Source organism: Malurus melanocephalus, unplaced genomic scaffold (genome assembly GCF_030028575.1).
Source record: "Malurus melanocephalus ecotype Western Australia unplaced genomic scaffold, MMel_1.1 scaffold_403, whole genome shotgun sequence".
Classification (NCBI taxonomy): Eukaryota; Metazoa; Chordata; class Aves; order Passeriformes; family Maluridae; genus Malurus; species Malurus melanocephalus.
In genome coordinates this window covers 156,244-175,125 of record NW_026623635.1, presented here as the reverse complement: position 1 = coordinate 175,125, position 18,882 = coordinate 156,244, and the positions used below count along the sequence as shown (strand labels likewise).

The following is an 18,882-nucleotide window of genomic DNA, read 5'->3' as shown; positions in this document are numbered from 1 at the left end:
CTGAAATCCAGTTTGCTTTAGCCCTCACTGACTMTTTGGATGAGTCTTAATAATCCATTTTATAATTTGTCCATTTTTTTCTTTTTTAATACTCTGGGAATAACTTTGCTGTTTTACCCAATGTGTTATAGAGTGAAACGAAGCTCAGTTGGAACAAAGCTGAACTCAAGTGAGACTACCAAAGAAGTGAACACATTAGATTGCTGTGGTACAGTACAACTGTCTCAGCTGCTCACTGTGGTGTGCACGCCAGCTGGAGAAACTTCTCATTTCCTCACACTGTTCCATGGAACACGGGTGCAGTAAAACAGCACGAGCTAATTCCTGTACAGGTAAAGGGATGACAGCTTTGCAATATAAAGTTAAACAGCAAAGAAATGCTTCAACATCATGTAGTGAAACAGGTTCACAAAATTAAAAAAAAAAACATGCAGAAGCTTTTTTTTTTTTGTTATTAATACCCAAATAACATGCCTTTTTATTTATATATTCTCTTTTCCTTATTTTTTTCTTTTTCGTTTTTAAGGTCTCCAGCTGCATCCTATGGGCTCACTCACTGCCACACATGACTTGCCACACTATCAAGTGACTCCTCTCAGCTTTGGCTACAGAAGGTTCAAGTGGTAGAGCTTCCCCCAGGAGTTCAGATTCTCCTCCTTCATCACCTGGAAAAAAAAGCAGCTTTGGTTGAGGCAGCCAAWAACAGCACCAACAGCACATGCAGCAAGACAAGAAAAGCACTAAAAAGACAGCAGTTGCCATATGCTGATATAAAACCATATCAAAGTCTGTGAATGTAAACAGAGCATGTTGCATAATTATCTCAGAGCCCAGKGCTCTGCTGGCCATATTCTTCAGTTCTGGGCCCCCAAAATAATGGCAATTCCCTAAGTATCCATATTCTACATAATTCATTTTTTTTTATAATTCTTTAAGGTAATGAAACCTCCTAATCTGCAAACTGCCAGGCAGACACAGAGATGGCTTTGCTACTAGAAATTGTTCTGGGATAAACACAAACATACAAATGCTCTGGAACAAGAGCTGAAATTGAGCACAAGTGAGATGACAAAACTGTCTGGGATGAACCTTCCCCTTTTTTTCCTCTTGTTCCAGTTATCCCAGCTTGTCACAACTCTGCACAAGACAGCCTTGAGCATGTTCTCCATTACTGCTCTTCAAAAAAGAGCAGCYTTGTAGCTGTGTCTGAGCTCTGGGTGACAGGAGCCACTGGGATCAGAGCTGACAGAGTGAGCCCTGAGCTGCACGTGGACAGCCAGGACCATCAATCCAGAGAATGGCACTTGAATSAGAGGAAACAGGAACTGACCCACACCTCCAGGAAGGTGCCAGATCACGTTCTGGCTGCTGTTCTGGTTAGACTCCTTTGGAGGGCTGAAGGATCTAAACACAGAGTGGCCCCAAATTGCTCCTGACCAGTTTGCTGGGCTGAGACAGCAGTGACACTGAGCTCATGGCTTTGTATCCTGCCACAGGSACAGCAAAATGGAATGTGGCTGTTCCAGCTGCCCTGGAGTGAGTGCAGAGCTTGAGCCCAGAACTGCCTCAATCCCTGCCTCCCCCAGAAATCCAGCAGGGTCACCCCAGAAACCTGCTTGTCACTGATTAGTGGGGTGACAGGATTTGGGATGGCCTCCCTGGGTTTTCCTTTGTAGTGGTTTTTGTGGGWTGTTTTGCTGTCTGGTTGGTTTTGAAAGACTACAGACAGATTTAGGCAAAAGGTCAAATCCAGGCCTGAGTTGTGGCAYCTTTTTATGCACTTCTTGTCAAGTGCAGACACCTTTTTATGCACTTTTTATCAAGGTCTCCAGCTGCAGATTGTAAGCACAGAAACACAACAGCTCTCAAATTATTTTCCCGAAGAGTTCAATTAAAAGAAAGATAAATGTTTGCACAAGAACTCTTTTATGGGCTAGCTCATGCAAAAGTGCTATCCAAGAAAAGCAGTGATCAAATAAGATGGGCATGCAGAGATAAGTGATCTGCTTTATTCCTTCCCACTCAAAAATGAGTAAATTTTACACTGAGCATTCTTCACTTAACACGACTTGTTTTTACAGTCAGGCTGCATGTTTAAGTAACTAAGAACATGTTTTCCAGCAGTTTCAGACTGAAGATTAACCTGCCAAAGGCAGACTGAAAGCATAAACAGGAAGGTGGTACATGACTCCACAGCAGAATTTCAAACAAACCTTCCACAGTCATCCCAGAGGTCACGGTTTATTGGGAGGAGGAGGARGAGGAGCTGGAGGTGTGTGTCAGAATAAAAACACTTCCATCCCTGCWGTGTATGGTAAAGGCTGTACACACTGACCACACAAATGCACTGGCTGCAATTACTGCAGCAGTTATTACGTGGTTAATAACCTTTCATATGTAATGACTCATTTAAAGCTCAGATTTCTTACCCATTCTGAAGTCAATGTATCCTTCTCCACCACTTATCACCAACATTGATTTTAAGGGACTCTGGTTGAAGGACTCTTGGGCTTGTTTATCAGCTGTTAGCTCAGTTCCACCACTGCTCTGAGGGCAAACAACCTGACCTGGGGGAAAAACAGAGCACATTTTAATGCCTTATCTCAGAGTAAARCTCTCTGTGCTTGCTCACTGGATGACAATGCCTAAAGCACTTGAGTGCCTTCTTAACTTAGCACAGCCCCTTTTTTACAGAAGGAAGCAAAGTCCCTGTTTGGGACCAAGCCCTTTTCCTCCCATTAAAGAGGGCTGCACTTTGCAATTACAAGTCTTGTAATTAAAACACAGTAAACAGTTTCTGAACGTACAAATTCCTCCTCTTACTATCTTTGCCTGGACACTGGGTTAAATTTAGCAAAACAATGCAAAAAAAAAAAATAAAGATACTTTTAAAGAATGGTAACAAAACTCACCTGGTACTGCAACAAAGAATTTGACAGCATCCCGGTGGCCGTGGAAGCAGAGCTGTGCGTGTGCCATGGAGCAGTAGGGGATGAATGTCCCTGGAGTCACTTTGTCACTGTTCTCATCTCCATACACACGGATCACACTCCCCGGACGGTTTCCGGAGCCTGCTGCTGCTTTGTTGGCTGTGAAAGAAAAGGAGTTGTTTTCTACTTCAAAATACAAATTGCTGAAGCGGTTATTTGTTAAGAAACCTTATGGTACCATCTAAAAGCTAAAGCCAACTTAGATAAAAATGAAACAGGAGGGCAGCAATGCCAATTCAAGACAGAGCTGGAAAGAAAAAGATTGCATGCTTCGTTATTTTAAGTACATCAGAAAATGGAGCAGGATTCTTATTAGTCTAGCATAAACACCAGATTTCAATGTCCTACTTTTGGGAAAAAATAAATTTGTGAAAGGACTGTATCTTTCATAGAAAATAAGTACCTCTAACATGTTTCAGTGTGAGCAAATTCCATGTACTCAAACATGTAATTAAAGACATTTCATTCCAACTAATCATAGGGTACCCCCTTGCCAGCAAAAATTCTCCAGAAATAGCCACCTGTGGGCACGAAGGAGCTACCCTATTGCCATTCTACATCTAGATTTGACTGAGAAGTTTTAAAATCCATTAAACCAGAGAAGTACTCATGCTAGACATACAAGCCATCTCCATTCCAAGGACTATCAAAGTAGTGAAAGAAACAGTGATTTGTAACAAGACAGCAAATGATGTGGATTAATGACAAAGTTATAAGATGTGGTATCACATTGGCTGGAAGAAAAACAAAGTCTGGATGAGAGTTCAGCTGCAACACAGGATGATATGCTAAACTGCTGAGCAGATTGGTGGCCATTTAGCAAACATAAAACTGCTGCAATGCAGTAACTGCAAGTGGAAAAACATTTAGGAACATACAAAGGGTAAATCTATAAGGAGTGGGAAACAGCCTTGAAGTGGCTATTAGAAGCCTGAAAATAGGTTTTGGTTCAGGATCTGCACTTACCCCGCAGCCCCAGTAAACGTCCCTGGTGGAGGATTACAGCTAGTGAGAAAGGAGGAAAGGGGAAATGGATAGGTATGACAGTAGAGGAGAAGGATTAATGAGAACCCACCACTCATATTTTGGTTTTTGATAAGGTAGAGCTTAAAATTTTAGCTCCTAAAAAAAAACAATAGATATTTAATTACAGAAGATTCAATCAAAAGTCACAAAGAACAGCATCTTGTTATAGAAGTTCCAGTACAAAATGAAACATGGAAGTACTGCCACTGTCATGTGCTTTAAAATTTATTATTGATTAGCAACCTTTCCCCTTTCTCTCTTTCCTTGGCAGGAGGCTCCAGAATAATACAGAACAATTCATGGTATCAAGTGTCTTTTTGGAACATCATCTGCTGCCCTGCTGCTGAGACTCAGGGGTTTGAGAGATGCCACTGCTTGTGATGATGTGACTGCTTTTAAAAACCATCAATATTCCTCASCAGGGTGCTCAATCCCACTACCAGACTACCCCCCAAAAGGCTGTTCTGACCCACAACCAACCAACAGAACTGAAATRAAACTGAGCAGCTTTAATAGGGATTTCTTCATGTTCACTCCTGGTTTCAAACAAACTCCTCCGGAAACATCAAATCAAGCTTGACGCAAATTAAGAGCATAATTTTTGAAAGCATGATTAAAGTGTCTCAAATTCGTGACAGGAAGTTTGTCCTTCCTTAGTACATTCATGCAAGGCAAAAAAAAAAGACATTTACTGAATGATGGACAATGCAATGGAACAATATGAGAAACAATGCATGTGTGTGCTGTTCAACAAAGCAGATACAACATGAAGAGTTTTCACTATTAAACCACTCTAAAACGTCACCTGTCACACTATTTTCTAGGTAGCAACTACAATTAGTAGTCTGCATTTGATTTTCTGAAACTTCTGTCCCCATTTTAACAYTAATCTCAGGCACAAGTGTTGAGGTTTTTTTGTTGTTGTTTAAATGCAATCAATTCACTCAGAGATTTTTTCCAAGCTTTACCTATTTAAGCTTTGTTTTTGCCCTCAAGCTGGACTGTTCTTTTCTCCTGAGGATCAACTGCCCACATCTGAATGCTTCCTATCCCACCCTCAAATAATTCCAGCCTATGGTGAGAGTCTGGGTTCTGTTAGTCAGCAAATACCTGGATTTATAAGRTTGGAATTTGACCTGGAAGTCAGTGCCCTGTTTGTAGAATGTGTTTACAGCTCCTGTAACTCAGAATGTGCCCTTCAAAGCACTGTGCCACTCCTGTTCCAGCCCTTCATACCCATGTTGTGATGAATTCTCAAGAACTAAACCCAATCAAATTGAATTAACAACAACACCAGCGTGCTCAAACCTAACAAAAATCTACTTTGTGATCATATGGCATACAAAAATAACAGTAATTAGAAAACTAATGATGTCTCTTATAAGCAATAAACTTCTATCAATGCTGCTAAAGCTCAGAACACCTCCAAGGCTTCCAAGTGTCCCTTTGATTCCAAGCCCACTCTGCTCAAAGTGCAGTGCAGCAGATTCTGCAGATGTKTTGTGTTCTCAGAGTCACTGTAACCACTGTAACACAGATTTAGGTGCTGAACATCACACAGGCCTGACCTATTATAAACCTGAAAGAGTAAAACCTGGCAGTGAAGCTTTCTATCCATTAGCAAGCATGTGAATGGTGTTTAATACTCTTTTTTTGTGTGTCTACAGCATATTGCACAGTGCTATTCATTGATATTTTACTTACTTTCTGTTAATGGAATGGAGATGATGACACCATTTCCTGTTCCTACCCATAAACGATTACAAGACACCATAAGAGCTGTGATTCTCACAAATGAGAATCCCAGTTTACCAGTACCTAAAAACAAAAGATGCTTTTCATCAAAAATTATGAGCAAGAATAATTTTAGTTGTACAACAGAGAATCTTMAATCCAACTCCCATATCACACAGACAAATAATTCCCTCCCACTTGAGACAGAAACAAAATAGGAGAGCACATTTAAGTTGCAAAGACAACCTAAAAGGCTACAACACTGTAATTAAGTTGCGAACCTATATAGCAAAAATCTAAATTAACTATAAAAAAGGTATAACAGCCCCATCATGCTGCACAGTAAAATCTTTTGGAGCTCACCAGCTTTTAAAACAAGCAAAAAAAAGAGTTTACAGATATAAGATAATGGTTTGTCATCCATTAAAATGAATTTCTCATCCATTTTAGCAYGATGAGGGGGGCAGAAGGCTGAGCAGCCATGTGCAGTGCACTGCAGTGACCAGTGAAGGATTTCCCAGGGCTCAATTACCTGCATTTGTTATGTAATGTAGGTGGTCAAACTGCTCTTATATGGATATTAATTTAAAAAGAAAAAACAGCTTATTAGGTTCACTAGCAATAAAAATCTGCTATTTTGTGGGAGGTTTTTTTTGAAAAATAGGCCTTTTTTCCATGCAATTAATGCATTCTTCCCATTTTCAGTGTTAAAAAGGGGCATCAAAATAGAAAAAGAGAAAGACTTGATTTCTCTATGCCTGCCCAACCCAACCACCATTTTCCTCCTTAGTTTGGAGTTTTTAAGGACACTTTGCACACCAGGAAGGACAACAGACTAACAGAGGACTGTACCATCATGCTTTACAGACTGACTGAGGCTTAGTCAAGTTTGCACAAACTGATTGAAGTGCCCCTCCACCCAGCCTCGCCCCAAATGAGCAGTGAGAACTGCCTGACCCCGAGCAGGAAAGRCAAGCTGCACACAGCAAGAAGACAGCAGTTTTTGGGTGAACTTACCAAGCATTTTGCTTACATAGGGCTCAATGTCCACGTCCTGCAGGTGCTGGTAGGTGTGGGCGTGGTAGAGGCGCAGGGTGGAGTCCAGGCGGATGGACACCCACACCCCGTCCCCCACCCACGCCAGCTGCCTCACTTGGCTCTCCCTCCTTGGGTGGGCGTCAAAGGACTTCTAGAAAACATTGGGGTTTAAATCAGAAGGTGAAACAAAGGGAGAGTGAGGAAGGTTTGTGTTACTCTCACACTGACAGAGCTGGCAGTTTTAAATCGAGCATGACCCTCTGATCTCCAAAATCCAGAGTTTAGCTCAGCTGCAAATACCATGGGATGCTGTAAAATCGCTGATTGCCCTCCCTGAGTGGGAYCTCAAAGCTGCAGTTTCCTACTTTGTGCTCATTCACACATCTCATCCCAGCCTGCTTCAGCTTCTGTCTCCTTTGAACCTGAAATCTTTTGGTCTGAGATCCTGCTCAAAGCCCACATTCCCAAAAAGTGCTTTTCTTCCTTGTTCTGTCACAATTGACTCTCACAAACAAACCCAACTGTGCAAAATACACACTAACCACCAGCAAAACAACCCATTTCACTTTTGCATCAACTTCACTTCATTTTTCCCGTATTTATATATTTATAATCTTCTTCACAGAAACAAGTTATTAACTGGGGGATTGATCTCCACTCTCAAAGGCCTGGCCCACATCTCAGGCCAACGGCTGGAGCACTGATATTGCTCAAGGGTTGCAGAAACCTCAGCCACTTTCTGCCCTTGAGATGACAGATAAAATCCTGCAGATAAAACACCAGCTCACACACCCTGCATAAACTACTCTCTGACTGGAGAGTACATTCAAGATTAACACTTATAAACCTCTCAGATGTGCAAAGAAAGATTACAGAGAAGTTTACAGGTGGGTGGAGAACAAAATGAGGCACACATAGAGAAAAAGCTGGGGGCTGACCTTACAAAGACACTTCCCAGTTTCTGGCCAGCTRGAAGGGGAGAACTAAACCCTACAAAAACTGGCTTCAGTAGGTGAAAACTGTCTCACCATGGCTTAAAGTCTTCCAAAACAATGATAAAATCTTAAGAAAATATAATACTATTTCCTAAAACAAATTTGTTTGGTTGCCTGTTTCCGTACTGATGCAGATGTTCTTTGGAGTCTGATCTGCAGAATTAATGCATAACATTTATTTATTTTAACCACCATTTGAACTTACCTCTATTTTCATGGCCTTTGGTTGAACCACATAGATTTTGTTCCTGTAGCCACACCAGACCTTGTCATGTACCACTGTCATGCACCGGATCGAGTGGTGCGGCCGGCCCAGGTCCAAGAGGTGRTAGTTTGTCAAATCCCACTGACCATCTGCAAAAACACCAGGAGAGCAAAAAGCACAACTAAACTCAGGTTCCTATGAGTTTAAAGAAAATTTTGAGTACAAGCAACGATCTTTAAAGTCTAATTTTTTTAAAGCATTGCAATAATCTGGATAAATCAATACAACTTTATGGCTAAGCTCCTCATTAAMAAAACTCAGCAATTAACATCCTAAATGCTATTTTTTCTAAAAAATAAAGTTGTACAATGATCCAGGTTAAAAAACCCAGCAAAACATTTTTAAATCAGCAAATTACCCAGTGCTGAGTGCTCTGCTTGGCTAGGAGCAGTACACGTGGAAACAAACAGCTTCCCACACAGCACCAGGCACCTGCTGCTTGGCTGAACATAGAAATGTTGCCCAGTGAATTTTTTTTTTTTAAATGCTGCAAGATCTTAAAAAAGCACCTGAAATCTACTAAAAGCATACTAAATTTGGTCATTCAACACCAAGTAAAATTCTTCTGTAGACTGAGCTAAGGCCACAGGTCATCAGTGGCATTCACTAGACAGCCCCTAGGGATTCTAAGCCACTACAGTGAGTTTTAAAAAACCCCAACAAAACAAAAACACTAAAAACATTACTGGGAAATGCACCTTGGAYTAAGTTTTTGCATTAGGGTTCTGCAACCTTTTGGATCACAGGGATTTAAACATCACAAAGGAAAGAAGAAATTAATAGGGAGCCTGTGGAAATAAACCAATGGGTAAGTTCCAGTTATTTGTAATAAGACCTTCTGTCCAGGTCCTGTTTTCTGGAGGGTGAAGAAAGGAGCTGGTTCAGGAGTGGTTTGGGCAGAAAAAGCAATGTTTACAAAATTCTCACTGAAAGACCTGGCCAAGGACAATTTTAACACTAATAAAACAGAAGACAAAGCTATTGAGCTTGATGAAAAAGCAAGAGAGATGATGATCAGCGTGGACTTTCAGATGGCTTTTCACTATTCAGCTCAGATCTATCCCATTCTCCATTTCAGAATAAGGAAAAATTCCATTAATGCACCAGAATAGTACAAAACCAGTCCTTGAATCTGCAGCTGAGGTAAATAGAAATAGTTCTCACGACAGCCCCAAAAAAGGCCATTGGGGAATACATYATCAAAATATCACTTTAAAATGGCACATTTCTCTCCTGAATTCTGTTAAGAATTCCCTGTTTTCCAGGTGTGACAGAGCCCTTACCAACTCCTCGGTGGAAGATGGCGAGTGTCCCATCTGCCAGTGCCACCAGGACAATTCCTTTGACGTGTCTGGGGAGAAAGGAGGCACAACAACAAACTCTGTTAGACTGCTCTGCTCCAAAGGCAGGTTGAAAGAAAGGTATAAACATTTTATATTCCAGCATATTTTTTACAGTCAGCCCTAGTGTTTTGATTTCTACAATATAGCTCAGGAGAAGGGATGTAACAAAGGTGTCAAAATCCAGTTGAGAGACTTTGAAATCTATCTGGCTGTAATGCCTGAAGAAAACAGCAAGGATAGCAACCTATAACTGTTTTGAGTAGCTACAGCTCATCATCTGGGATGGGTATTTCCAACAGGTACAAGATTCCTTGTATTTTCCTTTACTCCCCAAACATTTTGCACTGTCCCTCAAAGAGCATGCAGGCAGTTATGGCAACTGATATTCCCAAAATCTGAGGAGGAAATACAAAACTAAACTTTGAATGCATYTTAACAGGAATTCATTATGATTTACATGACATTCTTTCAGGACTTACACAATACTGAGAATAGAATCTTTAAGTTTAATGGCATGAACACATTTCCTCCACTGGGCCACTGACGAATGAACATACAGGCTGCAAAGACAAATCAGGAGGGATTAAAAGCACTACCAGACAAAAACAACCACAAGCAAAACCCTTATAAACTGAAATCCACAATCAAAAGGGAAAATAAAAGTTTTCATCTTCCACTGGAAACTACGTATAGACTGAAAGGAAGAACTGCATGAGCAGCAGAATGCCTTTKTWMAGMKKYMKRMMKCTKWAMAAAYTCCTTTGCAGATCCATCTGYATTAAAAAGTACAATGTATTTCCCTAGCACATTAAAATATTGAAAGTTATGGAATTATCAGACCATAACAATTTCTTTGACTATAAAAAAATCCCCAGAACTTTTCTGCAGATGAAGCATTATCCAACAAAAAAGGGTTTGCTAATCACCTACAATACTTCCTTTGAATTCTATACKGCCTAAAAATGCAGCAAAGCATCCAAGGTTTTGGCTCTCTTGAGATCTTCCTGCACTTAATCTTGACTKGAGACAGTTATCAGGCCTGCAGGCACAAGGAGCAAGTTGAAAGTAATTATTACAAATAAATGTARCAAGATTAGCACTTCCTTACCAGCCATTCTGTGCTCCAAGCCACATGGTGGGTAAAAGGCTACTCATTTTCTGTGCTTCTTCTCTCACTAGATCTTGCTCATTGGGCAGAACTGCAACATCTTTATATAACTCTGACTCAGTACTAGAAAAAAAAAAACACCAGTTAATATACATTTAATGGAGTGCACAGATTACTCAGGCTACAACCCAGGTATTTAATTCAGTGCTGAGAGTTCCTACACTGGCTGTTGAAGCACATTAAGTGTTTAAAAACACAGCAACCACGCATAAAAGTGCAATACAGATGAAAACCCCAATAACAATGACTTTCTTGAARTGGACATTTACTTTTACAAGGAAAATTAGGTTCCATCCAAGCCTGTCAGTATTGCTGGTGTGTCTGGGGAATTGCAGAAAAGAGTCACAAAGCATAAAAGTCACCAAGAGTCTTGTACAAAGACTACTTAATTAACCTCAACACACTTAACAAGAAAAGAAGTGATTTTATCGCCATGCTGTGTTCCTACAAACATGCTATTTCTCTCTTTAAATACATTTTAAGAGGTAAGAGGACWGAGTCTATGTACTTAGGCTGGTACACCGGGGATGCCTCTGCTGTATGCTGCACTCCCAAGGGATCTGTGAAGACATGCTCTGTGTAGACTCCAGTTTGTGCAATATCAGCTGCATCTTCTCCTGTCCCTGCATTGACTTCTGTTGCTTCTGTTGCCTCCTCTGCTGTTGGAATGTTCTCATCTACTGAATTACTTTCCGTTGCAATATCTATRAAAGAAAAAAAAWTCAAAATAACCTKTTMACAACTGCCATAGGACTTGCTATTGTTTAAAACAGCCAGAACTTGATACTTTGAATAGTAGTAATAGCTAGATAGTTACAATCTAGATTTTTTTTATCTAAAAAAACCCAAAACACAGAAATGTCCAAAACTGTACAAAACAATGTCCAATCATTTTAAGYACCAACCCAGTGACTGAAGGCTCAGATTGCCCTTGAAGTGATTAATTAGGACAGCAGTGAACAAGAGCAACCACTACATATCCACTGACAATCATCTCACCACACAGCTCTTCAAGTCATATGACAGAAAATAGAAAGAGTGTCTAAAAATAATCAGTTTCACTTAAATCTCTATGAAGACTTGACAAAACCCAAGGCATTTATTCTAGTCACTCTTTGGCAAGGTCTGCATTTCAAATAKTCACTTCAAATCTCTTTAGAGCAGGCACAAGAATTCTCTCTAAAGTACCTGCAAGAAGCAGCTGTCTATTCCCATTTCATGTCACCTCCATTGAGTTTTCAGCTACAATTTACAGATTAAGTGTTTCTGTCATCATGGCTCACACTTGTTACACTCAGTACCAGCAGCACTCATTTGCAGGTTCACCTCGAGGTGTTTGTTCACCCCTGACACACGTGCAGTGTGCAGCACACCCCTGCCCTGTGTATCACACCCCTGCCCTGTGTATCACACACCTGACTGTTTCTCTGCCACAGGTGAGGCCCCATTGGTGTCCTGAGCCCCAGGAGCTCCTGGAACCCCCTCAGCAGTGCAGCCCACCACGGTGATGCCCCCCAGCAGGCTGTCAGTCTCTGCTGAGCTGTTGCTGGTCATGCTGCCACACAGAGAGGACTTGTCCACTTGGCTGGAATCTGCTTCTTGGGACCCTTCTTCTCCTGCAGGGTAATCTGTTTCCCTCGCCCCTGAAAGAGATGGARCTCAGAATCACAGAACAGCCTGAGCTGGAAGGGATTTACAAGGATCCAGCCCATCCCCTGGCCCTGCACAGACATCCAGCAATCCCACCCTGTGCCTTAGAGTGTTGGCCAAATGCTCCTGGAGCTCTGGCAGCCTGGGGCTGTGCCCATTCCCTGGGGAGCTCATTCAGTGCCCCACAACCCTCYGAGGGGAAAATCTTTTCCTGATATCCAATTTCAACCTCCCCTGACACAGCTCCAGGCCATTCCCTCGAGTCCTATCACTCGGTGTTTTTCAAAGAGATAAAGCTGAATCACTTCTTTAATAACAAAGCTTCAAAGTGAATGAGCTCTCCAGCAGCTGAGGTTAAACATGCAGATAAACCCTGTCTACAAGGTTATTTTAAGGTSATCAGCAAATGGGGAAGATGCTGTCACAAAGCTCACAAAACAAAAGCAAGATCTGCATATGCTGCACAACTGAATGTCATTCACTGTATTTCAATCTGCAGTTTCACAAAAGGCTTATTGCTATTTTAATTAATTTTCCTCTAAAATMGGATTTCATAAAAGTGCATGTATGCAGGGACACCCATCTACATCTTCATGAAGAATKTAGCTGCAATACATCCTTTGTTCTGGAAGAAAACCTGTTTTCCTCACGTTCAAATCTCTCATACTTTAAAGACTTAAAATACACTCAAATGCAGCAAGGATTCCCTCTGCAGGAAGCTCCAAGACTTGCTGCTTCTCTTCAAGAACTGAAGAAGTCAAAAAAACAACCAACAAGCTGTTCTTTCTGTGAGGCTCACAGTTCCATGAATACTGACACCATTGCACAATTTATAAAACATCAAACAAAACAGCTYCCCTTGGCTGCTGACAGCTCTCTGATTTTCAGCTAATTTAGGTCAGGAGGCAACTAAAGAGTGGAGCAGTAGGGTAGAAATGCCACAGTTTTCATACAATTAAACACTTTTGCATTGCTGTGTGACAGAAACATTTCATCATACCGAGTAACACATCTGTGGGTTTTCATTGCATAAGAAAAGCTGAATAGAAACAAAAAAAACAGGAGCTGAAACAGCCCAAGTGTTTACCTGGCACGCTGGCAATACAAAGCACATGRGAATTGCAAACAATGAAACTGTCCAGAATATTTCCTGGTTGATTTGCATCAATAATGATAACTTTTGTAGCAGAATGTGTRCTAGTACAGATCCAAACTAAACTGGATAATTCCTCCTGATGTTTCAGTTCCTTCTGCTGATCCTGAAGGAGAATAAAGGCAAAAGTGAACAAGAGAAAGAGGGACAAGAATAAAATTATTACCTTTGATCTTTTATAGTCTTACATTTTCACCTACAGAAATACATAAATATGCAGGAAGTAAAATATTTCAGTGCCAATGTAAAATTATATGTAATTACTTGTTCTCATGTATTTGAAATATAAAACTCCCTCATATTTCACACTTCTATCAAAAGCATAGAAAATATTATAATTATACTGCATAATTATACAGGTAGACCAGTATAAAAGAAAAACATTATTGACATGCCAGCTGCCACACTCAGTATCACCACAGGATAACATGATATTCCAAAGCACTTCAAAACAAAACCTTAGTTTTGATGCCCTTAATATRAATTCCATTCATGGCAGTTAGAACATTAACAGCTCTGGCACAAATGGGTTTTAAAGGAGGCAGCACTAGTGTAAGCAGTACATCATTTAGATATAAAATTGATTTGCTCCTCAGATGTGCCAGTAAGGGAAGAATCAAAGCATTTTTGTAGTTGGATTCAATAACCCAAATATCCTGGGTTGATGACTACCCAAGAAAAATTCATTTGTTTCTTATAAGCCAATTAGAAAATACTTGATTACTCTATAGTTACACAGTAAAGATGTCTACCTCTGAAATTTATTATTAAATAAATAAAAAAAAAAAATATTAGATGTGCCTTGCAGTGACCTTACCTTGAGCTCCTGATCTAGTTTATCTAAGCTGCTCTGGGATCCWGTTTGCTGCTTGTTGCCATCTGCATCCACAGCAGTCACATCATTGTAGAACACACTGGCACCCACCACGGACCCCCCATCTCGTGTCTTCCCTCCTGACAGGTTCACCCCTACAGCACACCACAGCTTGGGAGAAAAGAAATGTTTCACTTGAATGTCAAACTTAGAAAAGAGACACAGCCATTCTTAAATATGCTAAGTGATATCAACATTGTTATATAGCYACAGTCCGTTTTAAGTTATTCATTACAATTAAAGTAAGGTACATTTCTACTGAGGCTTAAATTCATCTTCACATGTTTTAAGAAGAAATAATTTCAAAAAGAATGTAACTGAGACTAAAATAAAAATATTCAGGCTATAGGTTGCTCRAGTCTCTCTGTCATCACTGGAAATATCCTACCTTCATAGAGGTATCCTTCTCATCTAAAGGTCTCAGGTAAACAGGTACAGGCAAGTTCTTCATCTTATTTTCACCCTGTCCACCATTTGCCACCTAGGTTAAAAGCAAACAAACAAAATGGAAAAACTCTTTAAAAGAGGTTTACAATCTTCGGAATCAGTTGCTCAGACTTGATTAAACACAATTAAGAGTTTTGCATTGTTGTTTTCCTTAGAAAGATTCTTCACTGCATAGTTCAACGACGAAAAGCTGGGATCACTCAAACACAAGCTGTGAAATCAAACCCCATTCAGATGTGACAAAACACGAAGCTGTRACCATGACTTTTAAAAGCACAATACCTGTTTGTACTTCTGAGGTAGACTCCAGCCAAAAGCCTGCACTCTGCCATCCTCCTTCTGCACRTGAGCTTTCACCTGGCGGTACTGCTCCCTCTTCTGCTCCCGGCGCGAGGCTAAACTGGCTTCAGTTCTGGGCAAGAAGCAGCATGGAGGAACCTCTTATTTATGCTCTTTGGAYTCTTTGTGTAATGGGAATTGTTGTTAAACTCGATAATCAAGACCTCTGTGGAAGCACTGGGTTACCAAGAATATCCCCAGGTTTCAAAACAACAGGTTTCCTGGGGGTTGTTTCTAAGGGGCTGGCGAGAAACAGGCAAAACTCAAAAGTCTACTGCCAGCTGCCAGCATCCTTAAAGGAAACTAACTTGGATTATGTAGCTCTACTAGGAGCTTTAAAAATTGTAAATCAAAAAGATATAGTGCCAAAACAAAGCACAAGAGAAAAAAAAAAGCAGATACTTGTTAGCTTAAGTGAACTTTCAGTACTTGTACAGTTACTGCTCAGCTACAACATTTTAAAGCATTTTACAGCATATAAAAGTGTACYCAGTGCTGCCTCCTGAGCCTTTCACACTTTTGTGAAACACAGTGGTATTTACACCAAGTAGAATATTTCAGCCAAGTGCTCAGGATATTCACCCACTGCTGCACATTTAATCTGCACTATCTTGAGTTCTAATGTATCAACACTCACTTCAAGAGAACATATACTCCACTTAGCAGCATGCTAGTAATCTCAGAGGACYGAAAGAGTAAACACTTGGTAGAGCATATCTAGTAGCATAAAMCCAAAATGTCTTACTCTTCACTGAGGAATTCAAAGGCTTTAGATTTGTCACTGGGTAATTGAGATAAGGTGCTGCTTCTTTTCTTGACTGACGGGGTAATGTGCGAGGTTGGAGCATTATATTTAACGTTGACAGGAGGTTCTGGTTTCTTTGCTGTATTGCTGGATGAACTGAAGAGCCTGCTAAAACTAGAAAAAGAGAAAAAAAGACAAGAGTCAAGATTTGTCAGATACATCCAAATTTGACTGTGCAGGCAAAACACAGCATATGCCAGCCTGCTCATGACAGTTAAAGTAAGAAACTGGATCCCAACATAGCAGCAGCCACCACACACTCAGCAACACTCTCAAAGCACAAAAACTCATGTCAGTGAGAAGAATTCTTAAAGAATTATCATCCCATTTGTTTATCAAATGTAATGGGAATTTCATTTTGAATTAACATGTACAGGGAACCAAGAAGATTAGGATGTGAATATCACACCTGGAAGTTTTATGAAGCATATTAGATCATGCAGAGAGAACTTTAAAAACCCCCCTATTTTCTAGGCAAAAAAGATAGAACAGTGATCAGCAAACCACAACATGAAAAGGATTATTTGATAAATATCTTGGGGTGAAAAACAGTGGTTTAGAGTTAAAGAGCTCAAAGACAGCAATGAGCATGTGACAATCACTAAGCTGCACTTCACAGAGGGAAAGGAAATCTGAAATAAATGCAATCCACACTCTTCATTATAAAAACAAATCCAGAAAAAATGTTCAGAACAAGAATCCTGGTGCATATTCAGCTACAAAAAAAATCCCAGCACTCTGGCATTTAACTTCCCAAAGTGCACAGCCACTCACTACGTGCTGCAGCTTACGATACATTTTGTCTTCCAGACCAGTCTTACCGAGCTGGCATGCTGGGCAACAAGAGAAGAAGGGTTAAGACATCTTCATCTGCCAAAAAATAATTAGCTAACATACACAAATGTGCCAGCTAATTGGTTAAGGTGGTTATTTCTGCCAGTGAGTTGTYTTTTTATACTTACAACTGCCAAATGCTTGATCTCTTCTTCTCTTGCATGGCTGGGTTTTCTCTTGATGCTCTACAAGAAATAAATTCCAAGTTTACTGAGTAAGCAACAACTAAAAAAGGAAAAGGAATGGAACAGTGTGTAACTCTTATTTTTTTTAAAAAAGGTAACATCTTGAAAGCAACAAAGCCTGTTTTTTCACACTGCTACTTCTTTACTGATCAGAGCAAAATATTAAAATTCCCACTAGAGGAGCTGAAGTTGCATAATAAACTTTATCCACATTTCTTTGCATCCCAAATAATTGGCAAGTGTTTTTCAGACAGAAGAGACAAATCTGTGTGACACTTCACAATGAAAACAGCTCAAAGAAAGCAGCCAACTGTTTTAAATTATTCTGCCCCCTATTTAAGACATTAACCATTGTTTTTTGGTTTAAATCCTCCCATCCTTCAATGCATGAGTAAATAAAAGATAAAGTGAGTGTTGCGGAAGCCACAGATAACAGAGATAGGAGAGGATTTCTRCAGCAGAAGTAGCTATAGAAAAACAAGCCATGGCTGTCAGAATGTGCATTTTCCCTCCCAAAGGCTGACAGGCAGGAGGACAATGGGGACAAACACGTCACTGCTCTCTGTGGCCAGCAGGCAGCACCACAGCCTTTGCTACCTGCGGCCAGGGGCTGAGGCCTGAGGAAGCACACTTATGTTTATAAACCATGCTCGCCAARCAACTCAATACTCAGGATGCAAATGAGACCAAATTACCATCATTTGCCACTGTTTAACAAACSTTCCACAGCTTTAAACTGTGTTTTYCCCTGAMATCCAAAGTCCCTCCAAAGGGATTATTATCAATCTGAAGACTACATTATTCCTATTTTGACATCACAAGGTATGTGCACATACAGTGATTTTTACTGCCCAACAAATTAACGTTATTTACAATAACCAACTTTTGTTATTGCTCCAAAAAAGCATCCCATGAAAAAAAATGTATGTCTTTCACATCATATGACAAGGAGCTGATCTCTTGAGGACACAGCACTGCATTTCTTGGAACCTTACAAAGAGTCMAAAAAGCAGCTTAAAAGCAGCTTTTGCTTCTTAGGTACCTAATTTCTAGAAGATGGCCAACTCAGCCAAATACATMTATGAATTCAAAATACTGACAGCACAACTACACTTAGAACTAAAAGCACATTTGTATCATTTCTGTAGGAAGATACTAAAGATATAGGGAAATGACAGAAAGTCAGTATTTTTTACATAAACAGTCTCACTGTCTCCTGCAACTGAGTGTTTTCCAAAATGAGGYTTTCGCTCACCAAGAACCATTCTGACAAGTTCCACGCCCATAATTTAAAAATCGAAGCGCCACATGGGCGTGAGGAAAACGAGCAGAAGGGAATTAAGCTACCACTCAGACCACTCTGCAGGTAAAAATCATAGATTCCAGGAGTTTTCACCTTATCATCTCAGTCCATCGCACAGCCTCYTGCAGCTCCATCAGCCTCTCCTTGTACTGGTTCCTCTCCATCAGCACCCGCGCCATCTCCACGCGTGTGAAGCGYTTCCGCTGCGCCGTGGGCACGTCGCTCTGGGCACACAGGGAAACAGCATGGCAGGGACAGAGCAGCACCACAGAGCCACCCTCTGCCTCCTGGTAACTCAGGCTAAGGCACAATTCCAGATTCCAAATCGTTTGTAAAGCTGAGTTTTACCTTCCTCTCCTCCCATTCTTTGTATGCAATGTAATCGGAATGAAAATAGTTCTTCAAAAAGGAGTGGGATAAGAGTGGGCAGAGAGGAAAGAAACCAAACTGATCRCTGTCAGTTGAACTTTACTTGTGCTCTTTAGTCTTCTGTCTTTTCTACCCATGAAGGAACTTCACCACTGCTTTTAAAGCAGAAAAGTTTAGCAGCACTCACTAAACACARGGAATTCCCATGTCCCACAGAATGACACGCACAAAACCACACACACACACATCCACCTACATCATCATCCTCTTTAGCTTTCTGTCTTGCTTCCTCTGCTTCTGCACGAGCTCTAAACACAAAATGAAAAATGCATTAAATACCACRAAAGGGCTGTTTCTTTTTCTT

At 40.6% G+C, this 18,882-nt stretch overlaps 1 protein-coding gene across 3 annotated transcripts in view; it reads right to left on the bottom strand.

The window, feature by feature from the left end:
- Positions 1–500: 500 nt before the first annotated feature.
- The window catches only part of SPAG9 (sperm associated antigen 9), a 58,003-nt gene continuing 39,621 nt past the window's right edge, over positions 501–18,882 (bottom strand). For 2 of the 3 annotated variants that reach the window (XM_057379358.1, XM_057379356.1), the window contains 20 exons: positions 18,775–18,826; positions 18,243–18,373; positions 16,790–16,846; positions 15,768–15,941; positions 14,966–15,095; positions 14,625–14,717; positions 14,180–14,347; positions 13,297–13,468; positions 11,975–12,202; positions 11,068–11,263; positions 10,500–10,622; positions 9,871–9,951; positions 9,332–9,399; positions 7,989–8,137; positions 6,768–6,939; positions 5,721–5,834; positions 3,957–3,995; positions 2,913–3,089; positions 2,430–2,567; positions 501–665 (listed from right to left, as the gene is read on the bottom strand). In XM_057379358.1, coding sequence (XP_057235341.1) covers positions 550–665; positions 2,430–2,567; positions 2,913–3,089; positions 3,957–3,995; positions 5,721–5,834; positions 6,768–6,939; positions 7,989–8,137; positions 9,332–9,399; positions 9,871–9,951; positions 10,500–10,622; positions 11,068–11,263; positions 11,975–12,202; positions 13,297–13,468; positions 14,180–14,347; positions 14,625–14,717; positions 14,966–15,095; positions 15,768–15,941; positions 16,790–16,846; positions 18,243–18,373; positions 18,775–18,826 — 2,578 coding nt within the window. In that variant the 3' untranslated portion in view covers positions 501–549. The remainder of the gene's footprint in view (positions 666–2,429; positions 2,568–2,912; positions 3,090–3,956; positions 3,996–5,720; positions 5,835–6,767; positions 6,940–7,988; positions 8,138–9,331; positions 9,400–9,870; positions 9,952–10,499; positions 10,623–11,067; positions 11,264–11,974; positions 12,203–13,296; positions 13,469–14,179; positions 14,348–14,624; positions 14,718–14,965; positions 15,096–15,767; positions 15,942–16,789; positions 16,847–18,242; positions 18,374–18,774; positions 18,827–18,882) is intronic. The other variant, XM_057379357.1, reaches the window with a different exon arrangement.